This window comes from Dasypus novemcinctus, chromosome X (genome assembly GCF_030445035.2).
Source record: "Dasypus novemcinctus isolate mDasNov1 chromosome X, mDasNov1.1.hap2, whole genome shotgun sequence".
NCBI classification, from domain to species: domain Eukaryota; kingdom Metazoa; phylum Chordata; class Mammalia; order Cingulata; family Dasypodidae; genus Dasypus; species Dasypus novemcinctus.
Genome location: NC_080704.1, coordinates 86,925,650 through 86,945,063, shown reverse-complemented (window position 1 = coordinate 86,945,063; position 19,414 = coordinate 86,925,650). Strand labels below are relative to the sequence as shown.

General features: G+C 39.1%; 1 protein-coding gene across 8 annotated transcripts in view; it reads left to right on the top strand.

Annotated features, from left to right (window-relative positions):
• Window positions 1-19,414, top strand: part of ATRX (ATRX chromatin remodeler) — a 362,990-nt gene that overhangs the window by 234,966 nt on the left and 108,610 nt on the right. For all 8 annotated transcript variants that reach the window (XM_058292114.2, XM_058292110.2, XM_058292112.2 and 5 more), the window contains 2 exons: window positions 329-501; window positions 14,665-14,818. In XM_058292114.2, the coding sequence (XP_058148097.1) occupies window positions 329-501; window positions 14,665-14,818 (327 nt within the window). The remainder of the gene's footprint in view (window positions 1-328; window positions 502-14,664; window positions 14,819-19,414) is intronic.

Sequence of the window (19,414 nt, the reverse complement as noted above, 5' to 3'; positions counted from 1 at the left end):
CCCGGAGACTGAATCCAGGACCTCCCATGTGGGAAGTAGGTACTCAGCTACTTGAGCCATATCTGCTCCCAAATTGAATATTTTTTGTCGCCTGTGTTAACATCTTTAATGCTTATGTGGAATGTCCCATGATGATGGAGGAGGTTGTTGTTATGGGAGGAGTGGGGTGAGGGAGGTGGGGGGTATATGGGGACCTCATATTTTTTTAATGTAACATTTAAAAAATAAAGACAAAAAATAAAATACTTATGTGCTGATTGTGCTCTGATAATTGACTGTTGTATCTTTATTGTGCTTTCCTAACAGCTTGAATTTGTTCTTTTTTTAGAAAGAAGAAAACAAAAGGAAAAAAGGGGAAAAAAGATAGTAGCTCAAGTGGCAGTGGCAGTGACAATGACGTTGAAGTGATTAAAGTCTGGAATTCAAGATCTCGAGGAGGTGGTGAAGGAAACGTGGATGAAACAGGAAACAACCCCTCAGTTTCTTTAAAGCTGGAAGAAAGTGAGTCTCATGAATTTTGCCTTTTTATTGGAACATTGATTTAGAAAAGTCAAGTCATTAGTACTTTTATCAGTCATTTATTATTCTCAGTAGTTGGCTTAAAGGAATGCTTTCCTTAATTGTTAAGAGTTTAAGGAAAACACGTAATTACAACAAATGTCTGATGAGTATTTAATTATAGGCAAGCCATTGTGTTTTCTCTGGCATTTAGGAGGAAACAAAAAAACAAAAAAAACACTAACATTTATTTGTATGTGTATTTTTTCATTCCGTGTGCTAGCTAACTTAATTATTGAAGCAGCCTTACAATGTTTTTGATATGTTTCGTTTTATAAATGTGGGAACTGAAGCCCAAGTTCACATAGATACTGAATGGTAGAACTGGAAATCAGATATAAATCTGTCTAATCTCAAAGCCACCATGGTATTTTCACTACCTACATAGGAATAACTGGAAGCAGATCATATAATTCGAGTGTGAGTGTAGTTAAATTTATATGGTATAACTAATACTAATAGTTCAGTGTTTTTACTTTGTAGTCTTGATAATCTATAAGGCTTGTCAATTTTAGGTTTTCCCCTGTATCAGATAGGTTGTGTCAGCCTTTTTTGCTTTATTATTCTTATGCATGAGTGCACATATAATGAAAGTCTTAGATTCAACTTCCCAAAGCTTAAATTGTCTTTCCCAATATGTACGTTTGAAGGATTAATGTTGAGTCTCCATATGCTCCTTGTGCAGCCTGACTGGGTGTCTAGGAGCTCAAAACCAGGACCAAATATCTGAATGCTTCGAAATAAAGATGTCTTATGGGATACTAGTGTTTGTAGAATTGGTTCCAAGAAAAAATTGAACAGTGTAATGGTTTCAAATATTTGGTATTTGGGTATGTTGGAACAAAGCAGTTAACCTTCCCCTAGGAAGAGAAGAGAAATGTGAGGGGCCAGCCAGGTGAATGATCCTTTCTTCAAACAATTGTAGCTGTCTCAGGCCTCCAGCTGCACTATTTTGGTGATTCCATGACAACCATTTCTCTCTTTACTACCCCAATGGAATAGACAGATGGCAGTATAACCATGGACCTGGTTTATTCTCTTAAGAAATGAAGGATGTTGTTAATGTGGGTAAATGTGGGTGGTGTGGGGAGTAGGGCAAATGAGAATCCCCTATATTTTTTATGTAACATCTATGTAATCTAAATATCTGTTAAAAATAAAAAATGTATTTTTTAAAAAGCCACCAAAAAACCCACAAAGAAAAGTGAAAATGAAACTACAAAATTTCTCTCCTTATTCTTCCCTCCTGATACCCCATAAAGGCAGTCCACTGTCAGTGTTCATCTTGTAATTAGATTTAAAGAATATTTTAATGAGAATACTAAATGAATGATTCAAGTTTAATTTAAGGTAATGAAATGTTCCTATTATCTCCTATTATCTCCTGTGTTTCTCAGTCTGCCTTTTCTACTTATAATTCCTTATAGATGTGAAGTTTCATCTCCTAATTAGAAATAACTTGAAGTTTACATAGTCCTGTGAATGATTTTCTTAAAATATTGTTGTTGAATTTTTTTCTTGTAATTTGTTTCTGGTGAGAGATAGAGTAGACCAACCAGTATGCCATGGCCTGTGCTATGAGTAAGTTACATAAAAGTATGATGAGGTGTTGATTCCTTCAGTCTTTAGAACTTCAGGTGAAGTTTGAGGCAGCTCATTCACCTAATAAATGAGAAGCCTTTTTCCATTTTTTCCTATTGTGCTATATAAGTGTTATTGCTTTCCATATATGCTATAATGTGAAAAAGGTTGGGAAGCGCAGGGGCAGAGTAGGAGGCTACATGTTGTTAGCCAAAAGCATACAGGAAGTTGGGCATTTTTAAAAGACAAATTGACTACTTGTCTAGGGTCTTTGTTTCATTTTATCTGGGGACAGTCAAAGAAGTAATTTATGTGTGGCTATATTGTGTGTGTGTATATATATATTTTTTTAAAATACATTTTTATTAGGTTGTGAATTTACACAACAAACAGGAACATGTGTGAAATTCCCATATAACATCCCTCCACCAACACACTACATTGTTGTAGAACATTTATTACAGATTAATGAGATGAAATCATCAGACTATTACCACTAACTGTGGTCCATAGTGTATATTTAGTATGTTTTTTCCATAACCCCCTATTATTGACACAGTACATCTTTTGCATTGATGAAGGATTATTACAGTATTGCTGTTAACTTTAGTCCATAGGTTACATTATTTGTACTTTTCCTATGCTTCTCCACATTCTTACCACCTTGCAATAGTGATTTACATTTGTTCTAGTTCATAGAACCTTCTTGTATTTGTACTATTAACCACAATTCTTACCACCTCTGGATTCACTATTTTATTCAGTCCCTAGATTATTCTCTAACTTTCTTTCAATTGGCATTTGCATCCCTAGGCTACCCTGTTCAGCCACAATCCCATATATAAACCAGCTGCTATTAACTCTAATGTGTTACTATCAAATTTATCCATTTCCACACTTTTACAGTCAAGTTAATTAAAACATCCACATAGGGAAGCGGACTTGGCCCAATGGGTAGGGTGTCCGCCTACCACATGGGAGGTCTGCGGTTCAAACCCCAGGCCTCCTTGACCCGTGTGGAGCTGGCCCATGCGCAGTGCTGATGTGAGCTAGGAGTGCCGTGCCACACAGGGGTGTCCTCCGCATAGGGGAGCCCCACGCGCAAGGAGTGCGCCCCGTAAGGAGAGCCGCTCAGTGTGAAAGAATGTGCAGCCTGCCCAAAAATGGCGCTGCACACTCGGAGAGCTGACACAACAAGATGACGCAACAAAAAGAAACAGATTCCTGGTGTTGCTGCTAAGGATAGAAGCGGTCACAGAAGAACACACAGCGAATGGACACAGAGAGCAGACAGCTGGAGGGAGGGGGTAGGGGAGAGAAATAAAAAAATAAAAAATCTTTAAAAACAAAACAAAACAAAAAAAACTTCCACATACCTTAAGCATCAGTACACCGTCTCAGGCCTTCTCTTATCTACTAATAAACCATTATTCTAGGTTTTAGCTCCATGCGTTTATTCTTTGTATATAGTTTATATTAGTGAGATCATGCTATATTTGTCTGGGTCTGGCTTATTTCACTAATAATTTCTTCAGGTTTCATCCATATTATCATATGTGTCTCAATTTCATTTCTTCTTACAGCAGCATAGCATTCCATTCTATGTATTTACCACATTTTGTTTATCCATTCATTGGTTGATGGACATTTGGGTTGTTTCTATCTTTTGGCAATTGTGAATAACACCACTTTGAATGTTGGTGTGCACGTATCAGTATACATTACAATTTTCAGTTCTTCTGCATGTATTCATAGTAGAGGAATTGCTGGATCATATGGCAGTTCTATATTTAGCTTCTCTAGGAACCACCAAACTGTCTTCCACAGAGGCTGCACCATTCTTCATTCCCACCAACAGTGAAGGAGTGTTCCTATTTCTCTACTTCCTCTCCAGCACTTACTGTTTTCTGTTTTTTAAATAATGGCCATTCTGTGCATTATAAGATGATATCTCATTGTAATTTTGATTTGCATTTCCCTAATAGCTAGTGATATTGAACATTTGTTCATGTGCTTTTTGGTCATCTCTTTTCCCCCTTTAGAGAAATGTCTATTTGTCTTTTTTTTTTTTTTTTGGAGATTTTGTAACAGATTTTGTGTGTGTGTGCCTGAAACACAAAGAAAGAAAGTTAAGCCATCATTCTAGATATTTCAGAATATCTTTCCAAGGGATGAAAGAAGGAAGGAAATTCAACACTGGGTGGGCCCAAATCTTAAGTGTCAAGCAGAGACCTTTGTTTCAAGGCGAGTAACAGTGAGGATTTCCACAAAAATCCTATATCCACTGACTGCATTAATGGGAGCCGATAGCAAAACTACAATAGATGAAAGCACTAGATTCCAGACCTCCAGGCTGTTTTCCAAAATAGAAAGGAAAAGAGGTGTGTAGGAGCCAACCAAACCCAAAAGATGTGCCCCTCTGGTTGCCCCCCCTCCCAGGGTCCTTCTGGGCCATGACCTGCTGAGCCACATCTGCCTATAGATTTCCTTGATCCGGGTGTCACTGTCTACAAAGTGCTACAATGACAATGACGGCGGCTCTAGAGGAGCTTTGGAAAGGTCTGGGTACTTCTCCCACTGGGAAGCAACAGACCCATTGCTCCTTGGGGCCCTTCTTGTTGAGTGGTCGGGCATCTGCTTGTGTGGGCAGGAGTGAATGTTAACCTGGGAGGCTGCTGTTGGATGCAGCTGAGTTTAGCAGATGAAAACATTTATTCAGCACCTACAAAGTGCTCGCTGAGGGAAGTCACGGAAAAGATGCCATTTCCCCCCAATATCCATTCTTTCTTTGTAAAGAAGAAAGCTCCCAAATAAAGATATTTCCCAATTTCCCTTGAAGAAAAAAATTGTCATGTTACTAATGATGAGATGTAGATAGACGCATTATATATAAATTCTGGGAATATCCTTGAAGGAGGAATATACCATTTCATGTCTTCCTCCTTCCCACTGGCTGGAATGCAGATGTGATAGCTGGAGCTTGACTAGCCATTTTCAACCACAAAGCAAAGAACAATAGTTCAGAATCAAGAGTTCAGAAACAGGCCCTCATGTATATGAACACTTGATTTTCAAAAGGGTGCCACCACAGTCCACTGGGCAAAGAAAATTGTTTTCAAAGAATGATTCCAGAGCTACTGGATTTCTATACTAAAAAAATATTAACCTTGACCCTTATCTTTCTTCATACGCAAAAATTAAGGCAGATCGTAGAAAGGATCACAAGTCTAAATGTGAAAGGAAAATTAATATCTTCATGAGTGTGGAATAGGCAAAGACTTTTTTTTAAAAAGATTTATTTATTGATTCCCCCCCACACACACACACATTATTTGCCCTTGCTATCTGCTCTCTGTGTGTCTGTTTGTTGTGTGCTCTCTGTGTCTGTTCATCTTTTAGGAGGCACCAGGAACCAAACCCGGGACTTCCCATGTGGGAGGGAAGCACCCAACCGCTTGAGCCACATCCGCTCATAAAAGATTTCTTAAATAGGACCCAAATACTGACTATTAAAAAAGCAGTCAACTGGATTTCACTAATTCAAAACTTCTGTTCATCAGATCACATCATTAAGAGGATAAACAGAGTCACAACAAGAAGATATTTGTGATAGACATATCCAACAAAGAATTCTTACCTAGAATATATAGAGAACTCCTACAAATCAGTAAGATAAACAACCCAATAGAAATGTAAAGGAAGATTTCTAACTTGTCTACAAAGCATATGGAAATGCTTGCATATTATTAATCATTGAGGAAGTGCCAATGAAAACACAAGGTGGTATCATCTCTCGCCCACCAGAAGGCAGTTCTGGAGGTGGGAAGTCTGAAATCAAAGTGTCAGCAGGGCTGTGCTTCTGTTGGTGTCTGCAGGGCTGTGCTTCTGTTGGTGTCTGCAGGGTTCTGGCAGGGGCTTCCTGACAGTGCACAATGCTCCGTGGCTTGCAACATAACTCAATCTCTGCCTTTGTCACATGGTCATCTCATAGCTCATCTCGTCTCATCTCTCTCTGTCTCCTAAAAATCAGCATGTGAAAATCAATCGTATTTTGGATTGTGGATGTAGCTAAGTGGCTGAGCACCTGCTTCCCATGTACAAGATCCCAGGTTCAATCCCCAGTATCTCCCTGTAGGCTAGCAGCCCTTGGGCCACCTGCGGGCACTGATGCCTCCTCAGGGGCAATGTCGGCGCCACCACTGCACCAGGCCGGCGCGGGCAGGTGTCACTGGCCCCACTGCCGCAGATGCTGTGGTGCGGGCCTAAAGTCAATTTTAAATTGGATTGCTTGCTCCTTTATTGTTGAGTTGTATCATCTCGTCACTTAAAATGGAAATCAAATCTTTATCAGATAAGTGGTTTCCAAATACTTTCTCCTATTGCTTGGGCTGCCTTTCTCCTTTTTGGCAAATCCTTTGAATCACAAAAGTGTTTCAAAAATGAATCAAAAGTTTGAGGAGGTCCCAATTTTCCATGTTTTCTTTCATTGCTTATGCTTTTGGTGTAAGGTTTAAGAATCCACCACCTGCCACCAGGTCTTAAAGATGTTTCCCTACACTTAGTCTTCTAGGACCTTTATGGTTGTATGTTTTATAGTTAGGTCTTTTGAATTAATTTTTGTATAAGTTGTGAGGTGTAGGGGTCCTCTTGCATTGTTTTGGCTATCGATATCCAGTTCTTCCAACACCATTTATTGAATTGACTGTTCTTCTCCAGCTGGGACGATTTTTAGCCTTGTCAAAAATCACTTGACCATAGATGTGAGGGTCTGTTTCTAAGCTATCAGTTCAGTTCCATTGGTCTGTATGTCTGTCTGTATGCCAGTACCATGCTGGTTTTTAAAAAAATTTTTAAGGCGGTATCAGGATTTGAACCCAGGACTTTGTACATGGGAAGCCATCACTCAACTCCTGAGCTAGAACCACTCCCCAACCATGCTGTTTTGCATTTTATATTTTTGAAACTATGTACAAGTATACTTTATCAAGAAATCTTTTCTAGAACTAATAGATAATAAAAACACTTCTTGTTATTTAGTCAACATTAATTTCCTAAAAGCCAGTGTACATCATAGTATATGAGCACATACAGCTGGTATTGTGTAGCTTTTAAAAACAATAACAAAAACATTTTCTTATGTAAATGCAAGAAAACCTGAATAGGAAGTATTGAAGGTCTAAAATGTACTGTCTGGAATTTGAAATAGATATTGATAAATAAGTAAATGGCTATGACTGAGCAGTAATATGATTTATGCTTCATTTTTCAGTTCAAAGAGTTGCTGATTTCTGTATTTCTTTTGCAATTGCTTTCTGGTTTTTCTGATAAGCAACATCTTGAATAAATCATTTAAGTTTGCCTTACAGCATCCTCATTTCTGGGTTTTAGCATTTTATTAGAAGTAAAGTTTTATGAGGAGGAATTGACTATAAATTATCTAAGTGATAGATTTGTTATTATCTTCAATATTTTTGCAGTATGTTTATAAAATTATTTACATATTAAAATGTGTATGGTTTATTGTATGGATATAAACTTTTGTGACAGAATCCTTGTTTAAAATATATGACCTTAATATTAACACTAATACACCACATCTATACAGTCAGTAAATATTTATTGAGTACTTTGTGTCAGGTACTGCTCTAGAAGCTTACAGTAGATCAGTGATTAATCTATGTGAATGATAAAATAATTCAGCATGAAACATCTATTTGTAAGTTTTAATTACATACTTAGGATATTGATTAATTGGAGAAGCCAGTATTTTTCTGGATCACTTTTTACTTTCCTAGACATTTCTATAAGGGACTGTGATTGTATCCAGTAAGATCAAAATTAAAATGAAATCTGTTTATATATAGAAATTGTCACCTCTTGTAAGATTTGAAACTTCTTATCTAGCAGCCACATTTTAAATAATTTTCTGCCAGTGTCCATTTATTCTTGATAGATGTATTACCTTTAGTAAATTTAGGTAACCATTGCTGAACTTGTAGTAGGTAGTCTTCGGAACTGCAGAATTTCTTTTAGGCACTTTTGGTTATTTGCCAGTTGATAAGTTTTAAAAAGGAGCTTAGTCAACATTTCTTTGATATTTTGAGACTCCCTAAGACCACACCCAGGTTCTGAGAGTCATTGGAAGGACTCAAAGGACTCAGCATATAGTTAAACTCATGGTTGTGATTTATTATAGTGAAAGCATACAAAGCAAATGGAAAAGGCACATGACGCATAGTCCAGAGGAAACTAGGCACGACCTCACAGAAGTCCTCTCCTAATATAGTCACACAGGATATACTTAATTCCTCCAGAAATTAGTTGTGATGACGTATCCTATAGATACGTCTACTAGAGAAACTCATTAGATACTCATGCCCAAGATTGGGGGGACTGGTCACCTAGACACTGACTTCCTAGACTCTCAGAAGGAAAATAGGCATTTAGTATAAACCACATAATTTGTACAGTCTGGGCACAATGAGTGGAAATTTTACATTAACGGTAAGGAAAGTGTTTTTTTTTTTTTAGCATATTTTTATAACTACATTTTTTTCTTTTTAAAAGATAATAGATTACATAAAATGTTACATTAAAAAAAATGTAGGGGATTCCCATATGGCTCACTCCCCCCACCTCCCATTTTTCCCGCATTAACAACTTCTTTCATTAGTATGGTGCATTCATTGCAACTGACACATTTTCGAGCATTGCCACACAGCATGAGACACCAGCCAAAGGCCCACCTTGCCTGAAGCTTTTTCCAAGAAGGTGAAATTTGAGTTGGGTCTTGTGGAAATAAAGGAAGATCACTGAAATGTAATCAGAGTTTGTTTATTCAGCTCCTGCCATAGCCATGGAATCAGCCACTATCAATTGCATTTGGCAGAGATTCAAAAGCAGGCATAGGAGTAGGAAAGCTTTATGGTAGAAAAAAAGGAGACTTCAGGTATGGTCTGTTTGGAGGTTGTTGGCATGGGTACGCTAAAGGTGGGCTAACTGGAAGTAAGCGATCCTATGTGCTTGATTAGAGGAGCATTTTGACTTTCTCCATTTGGTCCTGAATTGGGAATGGGGGCAAAAATTAGGGAAGCTGTGAGTTATTGACTAACTCCTTGCTATTTTCAGTCAGCTGTTACAGGGATTGTGGTTTGACTTCCTGGGATGTTTACCTTAGGTAGTAGCCAGATTCCTGGGTTGATTGTTGTAGGTAGTGAACCAGAGTTTGCTGGTCTGATTACAGTTGATAGTGGGTCAGAGGTTCCTGGTCATTGTTTGTTTGTATATTTTGTCTCTCTGTCATGAAGAGTATTAAGTTATGAATAGAAGTTTCCAGGGAAGGTGGGGGAGAAAGTCATAAGATAGTCAAGGCATAGTGAACTGTGTGGAATCTTGCTAGTATGTGGCATATTTAGGCAAAGTAGTTAAAACAGTTTGATATAATTGATGAATTCCAAAAAGAAATATTGGATTATGTTTGTAATCTGATCTGTACCTGGACATGATTGAGTTATCATTAGGATGTGGAGTCTCCACCCAGTCCCCACCCCTTGGTGGGTGGAGACTCACAAATAAAAGGCATGCAAAGGACAGAGTTGGAGCGTTTGATGCGAGGGCTTTTTTTTTTTTTTTTAAAGATTTATTTATTTATTTAATCCCCCCCCCCTCCCCAGGTTGTCTGTTGTCTGTTCTCCGTGTCTATTTGTTGCGTCTTGTTTCTTTGTCCGCTTCTGTTGTCCTTAGCAGCACCGGAAGTGTGGGCGGCGCCATTCCTGGGCAGGCTGCACTTTCTTTCGCGCTGGGCGGCTCTCCTTACGGGTACACTCCTTGCGTGTGGGGCTCCCCTACGCGGGGGACACCCCTGCGTGGTGCGGCACTCCTTGCGTGCATCAGCACTACGCATGGACCAGCTCCACATGGGTCAAGGAGGCCCTGGGTTTGAACCGCGGACCTCCCATGTGGTAGATGGATGCCCTAACCACTGGGCCAAGTCCGTTTCCCGCGAGGGCTTTTAATGTTGGAGTTTTGATGTTGGAGTTTGATGATGAAGACTGGAGCCCTGGGAATTCAGCACGCAGAGAAAAGAGAAGCCAGTGCCAGGAAGGAAGGAACCTTGAAGCCAGAGTAAAGCAAGTCCCAGGAACGTAGGCACCCAGGAAGCCTGAACCCTCAAAGATGCTGGCAGCCATCTTCCTACAAGTAGACTTTGGTGAGGGAAGTAACTTATGCTTTATTGGCCTGGTATCTGTAAGCTCCTACCCCAAATAAATACCCTTTATAAAAACCAACCAATTTCTGGTATTTTGCATCAGCAATCCTTTGGCTGACTGATACAGTAGTTCATTGTAGTTTCAATATAAATGCATAATGAGCTCTTTAAAAGTAATGGATACTACCAGGTGCCAGGAAAAAAGAGGAAACTGATCACCTAAACAGCAAATTGAATAAGGTATACTTTGGAAGCTCTAGGGATGTGCCAGTTTTGAGACTAGCAGCTAGCTGTGTTTTTCATCTACATAGGGACAGGATACAAGGCCTTGAATCCATTAGAAGGTGGTAAGGTGGAGATATCATTGACCTTTTCTTCAAGCTGAATCTCTTAAAGAGAAGAATAGATGGGGTAAAAATCTGTCCCATCAACTCAGGGATATGATGAGGAAGCCTATTTATTTTGGCCTGGGCTCTGGCTTGAGGAAAAACGTTTTCTTGAATTCATAGTCATGAGTTTATCAACATGCAGGTTATAATTTGAGTTTGCATTACTCAAGAATCTTAATTTTAGGTTGGTGATCCCTGGGGAAACATGGCAGAAACAGGTAAATAACCACTCTTGAATAGCCTTTCAAGCTAGGTTACCCACAATTTTCCTAGATTATAGCTATACTGAAGATGAAATGACAACAAAAAATTAATAGAATACCTGAGGAAGCAGTTGATCTTTAGAAAAGTTAGCAAGAAAATAAGTTAGTGTATTAGTCAGCCAAAGGGGTACAGATGCAAAATATGAGAAATCTGTTGGCTTTTATAAACCGTATTTATTTGGGGTAGAAGCTTACAGTTAACAAGTAAGTTACTTCCCTCACCAAAGTCTGTTGCCATGTGTTGGGGCAAGATGGCTGCTGATGTCTGCCAAGAGTTCAGGCTTTTTGGGTTCCTCTCTTCCTTGGGGCTCTGTTTCTCTCTGGGCTCAGCGCCTCTGTTTTCTCCACAAGGTCAGCTGTAGATTATGAGGCTCTATAGGCTTTGCCTCTCTCCACAAGTCCAACTGTAGACTGTCAGGTGACTGGCTCTGTCTCTTTCTCTAGGGCTTGATTCTCTCTGAGTTCAGCTGCTCTGCTCCTTTTTGTGCTTACTACCTGGGCTCCATCTCAAAACTCCAGCATCAAAACTTCAACTAACTCATCTGTTCTGCTGTGTAGTTTTATCTGTGAGTTCCCACCCACCAATGTCCTACTGACATGGCCCAATCAAAGCCCTAATCATAATTTAATCATGCCCAGGTACAGACCAGTTTACAAACATAATCCAATATCTATTTTTGGAATTCATGAATTATATCAAACTGCTACAGTTAGTAATCAACCTAGAGAAAAGGTGGCAGGCAAAACAAAGTATGATTAGGCTCTTAAGAACCTCAGATACTAGCACTATTGGATAAATACTATAAAATAGTATGTTTGAAGTGATAATTTTAAAGTCTTAAATGTAACTATCCCATGAATCTTAAAACTTAAATGACATAGAAAGTAGTCTAGAAAATATAACTTAACAACATTGAGTGCTTATTGCAGCATTTTTCATAGTACGAAAAAATTAAAAAGAAAATCAATGTCCGTGAACAAAAGAGCTAATAAATTACAGTCTATTCTTGCAATGGAATACGATGTGAGAGCTGAAGTGAGTGAATAAGAGTTCCATGAGGCAACATAAATAAGTCTCTCTGAATGAAAAGCTACATTGAATGAAAAAGTAATTTTCAGTATGATACAAACAGTGCTAATTTTACATATAGTTTTTTTCCCTCTTCTCTCTATTTTTTTCAAGATGTTACATTAAAAATATATAATAGGTCCCCATATACCCCCCACCCCCCTCACCCCACTCCTCCCACATCGATAACCTCTTCCATCATCGTGGCACATTCATTGCATTTGGTGAATACATTTTGGAGCACTGCTGCACCACATGGATAATGGTTTACATTGTAGTTTACACTCTCCCCCAATCCACCCAGTGGGCCATGGCAGAACATAAAATGTCCAGCATCTGTCCCTTCAGTACCACCCAGGACAACTCCAAGTTCTGAAAATGCCCCCTCTCCCTACCTTCTTCCCTCTCCCTACCTTCTTCCCTCTCCCTACCTCAGCAGCTACCGTGGCCACTTTCACTACATCAATGCTACAATTTCTTCCATTACTAATCACAATAGTTCCATAGTAGAATATCAGTAAGTCCGCTTTAATTCATATGCTATTCCTCAGTTCCTATGGACCCTGGGATGGTTATGTCCACTCTACCTCTATATTGAGAGGGGGCTTAGATTCCACATGGATGATGGATACAGTTCTTCTGCTTGCAGTTGTAGGTACTCTTGGGTCCCTGGTTTGCTTTTTGACCTTCTTCTCCTCCCTGTTAGCTGCCCAGTGTAAGTCCAGTAAACCAGAGGGTAGGAGTTGCAAGTATGCTGAGGCTCAGAGCATACCTGTCACATGGACAGTCCAGAGATTCAGGTCTCCTGAGTAGGCACCAACCCCAGCGCCAACCACAGGTCCGGTAAAAGTGCCAGAAGAGGCATGTATAGAAAGGTCATATCTGAGTCCAACTCCATCACATTCAGGAACACAAATTCCATAGTAAGGGCAACTGACAGGCACTGAATTCCAGAGCCACCTACCATGACCATAGAACCTGTGAGTCTCTGTAGCCCTCAGGAGAACCAGTACCTGGGGTTGTGTCTACTTTGGCTGTCTCTGGAACCCCGCTGAGGCATGCATAAGCAAGAGTTTTTAAAACATGCAAGGATACTGCACAGTTTAGGGATACATGCATAATAAAAATATAAAAACAGGCATAGAAATATTAAATATAGAATTTAGGCTGTTAGTTACTTAGAGAAAGGAGGGAGGGAAAAATGAGAATGGGATTGGGAATGGACACACATTAGGCTTCAGCTGCATCAGAAGCAGATTTAACAGTGGGAAAATTTGATGAAAGTGGGTGTGAGAGCAGCCCTGTTAATTATATTCTATTAACTTTTCTGAATACTTATTTTACATTAAAAAGTATATATTAAAAACTAAAATGCATTTCATTAAAAAGCAACTGTCAGAGTTTCTATTTTGAATGATAGAAAGTTTTGGTAATGAATGATGGTGACGGTTGCATAATATTGTGAACTTAATTAACAGCACTGAAAAATATATATTGAATGTGGTTAAAAGGGGAAATTTTAGGTTGTATATATGTTACTAGAATAAAATTTTTTTAAAAATCCATAAGACCAGTACAGCATAAACAGTGAACCCTAAACTAAACTGTGGCTGTTGTTAATAGTACAGTTATAAAAGTGTTTTTTCATGAATTGCAACAAATGTACCACACTAATGCAAGGTGTTAATAATAGAGTAGTATATGGGAACTCTGTATTTTAAAAAATGCAATTGAGAGAAAGTACATAAACAGATTACACCTGTATGTTCCTTATTTTGAATTCAGCTGTTTTCTGTTTAGATCCTTTAATAGGTTATTTTGTGTTATTTTCTTTGTACACCTTTTATAGCCAAAGCTTGTGGAAAAAATAAAATGATTTAACATGATGCTGGAGTCAGTCCCTGTTTGGATTTTCCAGAATTGTAGCAGTGCATTGAAATGTTTCCTGCCCCCAGGGTCTTTCGTCTCTTCCCCTCTGAGTCATTCTCTGTCTCTGCCTTTCTTTCTCTTTCTCTTTCTCTTTCTCTTTCTTGGTTCCTGTCTCTTGGGGTGTGTTGGGGAGGCGGTTTTAGACTTTTAGGGCCTGGGAGTCTCTCTGTCTCTGGAGATCTCTTTTTGAACCTCTTTCTCTCTCTGTCTCTTTCTCTGTCTCTGCTCTTTCATACTTGCCCTCTCTTAGTCTTTGTCTCTTGCTTGCTCTCTTACATGATCTCTCCCCCTGCCCCACCCCTGTGCCTTTTCTCCCTGTGTATGCATATATGTGTGTCTGTCTGTCTGTCTTTCTCTCTGTGTCTTTCTTTCCTTCTCTCCCTCTCTTGGGACTTCTCTTTACCTCTTTCCAAGTATGGTATTTCTCCCTTCTCCTCTCCCTTTCCCACTCCACTTCCTTTTCATGTTTTTTTCTCTTTATCCTGGGGTTTATGTATATATCTGTCTCTCTCTTTCTGTCTTTCCCTCCCTCTCCCCATCTCTTTCCCACTCTCTCCCTGGGTTTATAAATTTCTGTCTCCCTTGATCCTTCTCTCAATCCCTTACTTGGGGTATTCAGTTTCTTTCCTTACTTACCAACTTTTTATATTTTGTTTATTTTATTAGGTAAAGCTACTTCCTCTTCTAATCCAAGCAGCCCAGCTCCAGACTGGTACAAAGATTTTGTTACAGATGCTGATGCTGAGGTTTTAGAGCATTCTGGAAAAATGGTACTTCTTTTTGAAATTCTTCGAATGGCAGAGGAAATTGGGGATAAAGTGTAAGTTCCTTCCTATTTTAATTATAACAGTGAAACTTCTGATAATGTTTCTATTCTTTAAACAATTTACTTGAACTAATTGACTTCATTTTTAGTTAGTATGGGAATAGGCCAGTACAAACAACTATCTTTCTTTTAAGCCACTACTTTTGACTGATATTCAGGTTATTTCTTCAGTACTATTTTCTCCTCTAGTGACTGCACCTTGAACCTATTTCTTTGAACCAAGTTTGTTGTTGATATCTTTGTTTCCCTATCTTCCAAGTAATTTTTAAATCTTGGCAATATGGCTTCGTCCCAGGAACTTTATTGAAATTTCTTCCCTGAAGATCACTAGTGACCATCTGATCCCCAAATTTAGTAGGCATATCTCAGGCTTTATTTTATTTCGTCTGTTTGATTATTCTTTATCTAACATTTTTCTTTTGTTTTTTGTTCCTGTTTATTTTTGCTTCTAGCATTTCTGCCCCCATTCCCTTCCCTGCCTTCCCACCCCCAATCTTGTTCATCAAATTACTGTTCAAACTTAATTCTCTAACTCTCCTGGGAGGAGACAAATTCTCTCTTATAATATTTACATACCACTTTTTAAAATATCTCTATTCTTACAGTATTCTGATGTACTTATTTGTTTTATGTCTGTCTTTCCACTGGAGAGTGAGTTGTTTGAAGATACAGACTCTTATTATTTTTTTATTTCACTGCGCCTGGCACCTGGTTAATGCTCACTAAAAAGTTATTTAGGTTGTATACTGCTACTTTAATTATACAGAAATAAGTGGTTCAGGTAAGAGATGATTTTGGTTTGGAATGGGGTGGTAGGAGAGGAGATAATGGATAGGTTTTGGAGTAGAAACAATAAGACTTGATAGATTAAAATAGGTAACAAAACCTGGCAATATATTGGGCTTCACTTTTCAAGAAGTTTTGGATCACAGAGAGGTTCAATAATGGCAGGGGAGGAATACTGGTGGGGGATGTTATTGACAGGGAACACATGGTTGGCAGGGAGTTCTCCAGGGCATATATCCAGGGTACATAAAAATGTTTGGATATTTTCATAGTGGATACAGTTAAAAACAACAACTGAGGAAGTGCTGAGTTCCTAGCCAGGGGAGCTCTATCACAGTCCCTAAAGGAACAGCAACAATCCCCCAAGTGCAATGGCAAAGACCAAAAAAGAATGAAGGTCCAACAATGAGCCCTTGATACTAATGACTATGCTTGTGAGCCTGTGCACCTGAAATAAGAACAAGGCCTAGAGCTGCAGAGTGCCTCAGAGTTACCTCCTGAGAGCCTCTGTGTTGCTCAAATGTGGCCAGTCTCGAAGCTAAACTCAGCATGTAAATTCATTGCCTTCCCCCCAGCATGGTACATGACTCCCGGGGATGAGCCTCCCTGGCACTGAGGGATTACTCCCAAGTACCAGCTGATGTAACTAGAAAATGACCTTGAATAAAAGGGTCAACCCGGACCAGCAGAATATCTCAATCTACATATAATACCAGGAGTTAAAAATACTTTTTGACCTGAAAAAAAGGGGGAAATAGAAAGGACAAATGAGTTTATATGGCTATGAGTCTCGAAAAAGAGCCGGAAGGTTATCAGAGGGGTTGCCCTTATGCACACCTCAGCATAGTCCCAGAGAAAGATAAAGTAGATACAACCCCAGGTATTGGTTCTTCTGAGGGCTACAGAGACCTACAGGTTCTATGGTCATGGCCGATGGAGTTCAGTGCCATGTCAGTTGGCCCTACTTTGGAGTTTGTGTTTCTGTGTGATGGAGCTGGACTCAGATGTGATCTTTGTTCACAAGCCTCTCCTGTTACTTTTACTGGAACTGTAGTTGGTGCTGGGGTTTAATATATACCCAGGGGACCTGAACTTCTGGACTGACCATGTGATAGCCAGGCCCTGAGCCTCAACATACTTCAGCTCCTACACTCTGGTTTTTTGGACTTACCCCACTCAGCTAACATGGAGGTGAAGAAGGTCAACCAGCACACCAGGGAGCCAAGAGTGCCTACAACTGAAAGCAGGAGGATTGCATCCAGCATCCATGTGGAATCTAAGCCCCCTCTTGATATAGATGTGGAGTGGACACAACCATTCCAAGGTCCACAGGATGGAGGAATTGAGTATGGAATAGAGTGGACTTACTGATATTCTATTCATGAACTATTGTGATTAGTAATCGAAGAAAATGTGGCATTGGTGTGGAGAAAGTGGCCATGGTGGCTGCTGGGGGTAGGGAGTGGGAGGAAGAGATGAGATGTGGGGGCATTTTCGGGACTTAGAGTTGTCCTTGGTGGTGCTGCAGGGACAGTTACCGGACATTGTATGTTTTCCTGTGGCCCACTGGATGGAAAGTGGGAGAGTGTGGGCTATGATGTGGACCATTGATCATGTGGTGCAGCAGTGTTCAGAGATGTATTCACCAAGTGCAGTGAATGTCCCATTATGGTGGAGGAGGTTGTTATGGGAGGAGTGGGATGAGGGGGACCTCATATTTTTTTAATGTAATATTAAAAAAATAAATAAAGACAAAAAAAAGAAAAAAAGAAAAAAAATAGGGCATTAAGAGGGAATGCGTAGTCAAAGATAATTTGTAAGCTTCCAGCTTAAGTAGCTGCTGGATTATGGTATTATTTCCTAAGATGGAGAAGATTAGGGGAGAACTAAATTTCTCACAGTAAATCAGGAGTTCTGTTCTGGCCATGTTGAGAGACTTATTAGGTACCCAAGAGAGATGTCCAGTTGGAAGTGGTTATTCGAATTCAGAGTTCCTGATAGGTGAGAGAGATTATTGCCATTGACATGCTGTTTTCTGCTTTAAACTTCTGTTGTTTATAATTTATTTTTATTTAGGTAACTGTATTAGTCAGCCAAAGGGGTGCTGATGCAAAATACCAGAAATATTTTTTTTTGGCTTTTATAAAGGATATTTATTTGGAGTAGATGCTTATAGTTACCAGGCCATAAAGCCTAAGTTACTTCCCTCACCAAAGTCTGTTGCCATGTGTTGGAGCAAGATGGCTCCTGACCTCTGCATGGGTTTAGGCTTCCTCTCCCTCTTAAGGCTCCGTGGTCCCAGCTTCTTCTAATATCAGCCATAGGCTGGGATAAGTGTTGTCTCTCTCCTGGGGCTCATTTCTCTCTGGGCTCAGCTGCTCTGCTCGCTCCACAAGGCCAGCTGTAAACGTATCAGGCTAATGGCTTGTCTCTCTTCTGGGAGCCTCTGCCTCATGTAATGCAGCCGTCTCTCTTTCCTCATGTATCTGCTTCTCTGTATATTTACTTCCCAAGACTTCAGAATCAAAACTCTTTACTGTCTCCTCTGCCTTTCATTTTCTCTGTGGGTCCCCACCCACCAAGGCCCAGTCAAAGCCCTAGTCATAATTTAATCAAGTAAAAGCTAAACCTCTGAATTCAGTACAATCTAAGGGTATCACTAGCCCAGAGGAAAAGACCAGTTTACAATCATAATCAGTATTTCTTTTTTGGAATTCATCAATAATATCAAACTGCCACAGTACCATATGAGAAGTTCAATAGTTTAGAAGGGATTTTAGTGGTCTTTTAATTTCCTCCCTAGTGTAGGAATATCTTCCATCTTGTTCATCATAGATGTTTCCCTAGCCTCTCCCATCGTAGATTATCTGCCATTTAAGAGGGCCACCTATTGTTAATTATTTCAAATTGTTGGTATCCTTATCTTTAGTGTAGCCCTCACTTCCTCAGCTGTTGTCCCTCTAGTCTACAAGTAGAATGTATCTACTATTTTTTGTTGTTGTTTGCTATTTTAACAATATTTTTCTTATATTACTTTGCCATTTTATTTTGTTATTTTTTACTGCTTTTTAAAAATTCTTGTAGTGATTATTTTAGTTATAAGCCCAACTGGTAAATATTAGGAATGTTAAACAATATGCTATGCATTTCCAGAATTGTGATTTACCCCATTCTTTATTTGTCAAATACTTTATTATGTAAATTTGCAAAAAACCTGAAAATCAGGAAAGCAGTGAATACCCAAAGACCTATCACCTAAGTTATACAATTAACATTTTACTGTATTTTCTTTATCATCTATTTATCTGTCCTCCTATCCATCCGTCTTATTTTCCTGATGCATTTCACAGTAGCTTGCAGACATCATTACAATTGTTTCAGTTTATTCCTTTTCAAATAATGGTGGGTTTATCTCTCATCCCTGTTAGTTTTTTCTTCTCAGTTCCCTTGATTTATTCTTTGTATGGCATAAATTCAGTTTTGACTACCTAGTCTTGGATATATCTCAGTTTTTTAGCACTCATCTCAAAATGTGGTCCCAGTAAACAAAATACTTCAATGGAGTTATTTTTAGCACTTAATTATAGTAAGGCTGGTTCTTACTTATGCTAGACACTATACTTCCATTCATATAGTTCCAAGATTGAGGTTTTCCAACATATAAATAACTTGGTTCACAGTGAACTTAAAATCAACTAAGACTTTCTCTCTCTCTCTCTCTCTCTCTCTCTCTCTCTCTCTCTCTCTTTTTAGAAGAACCACTGTCAAATCAGATTTTCCCATTCTCTTATTTGTACAGTTCAT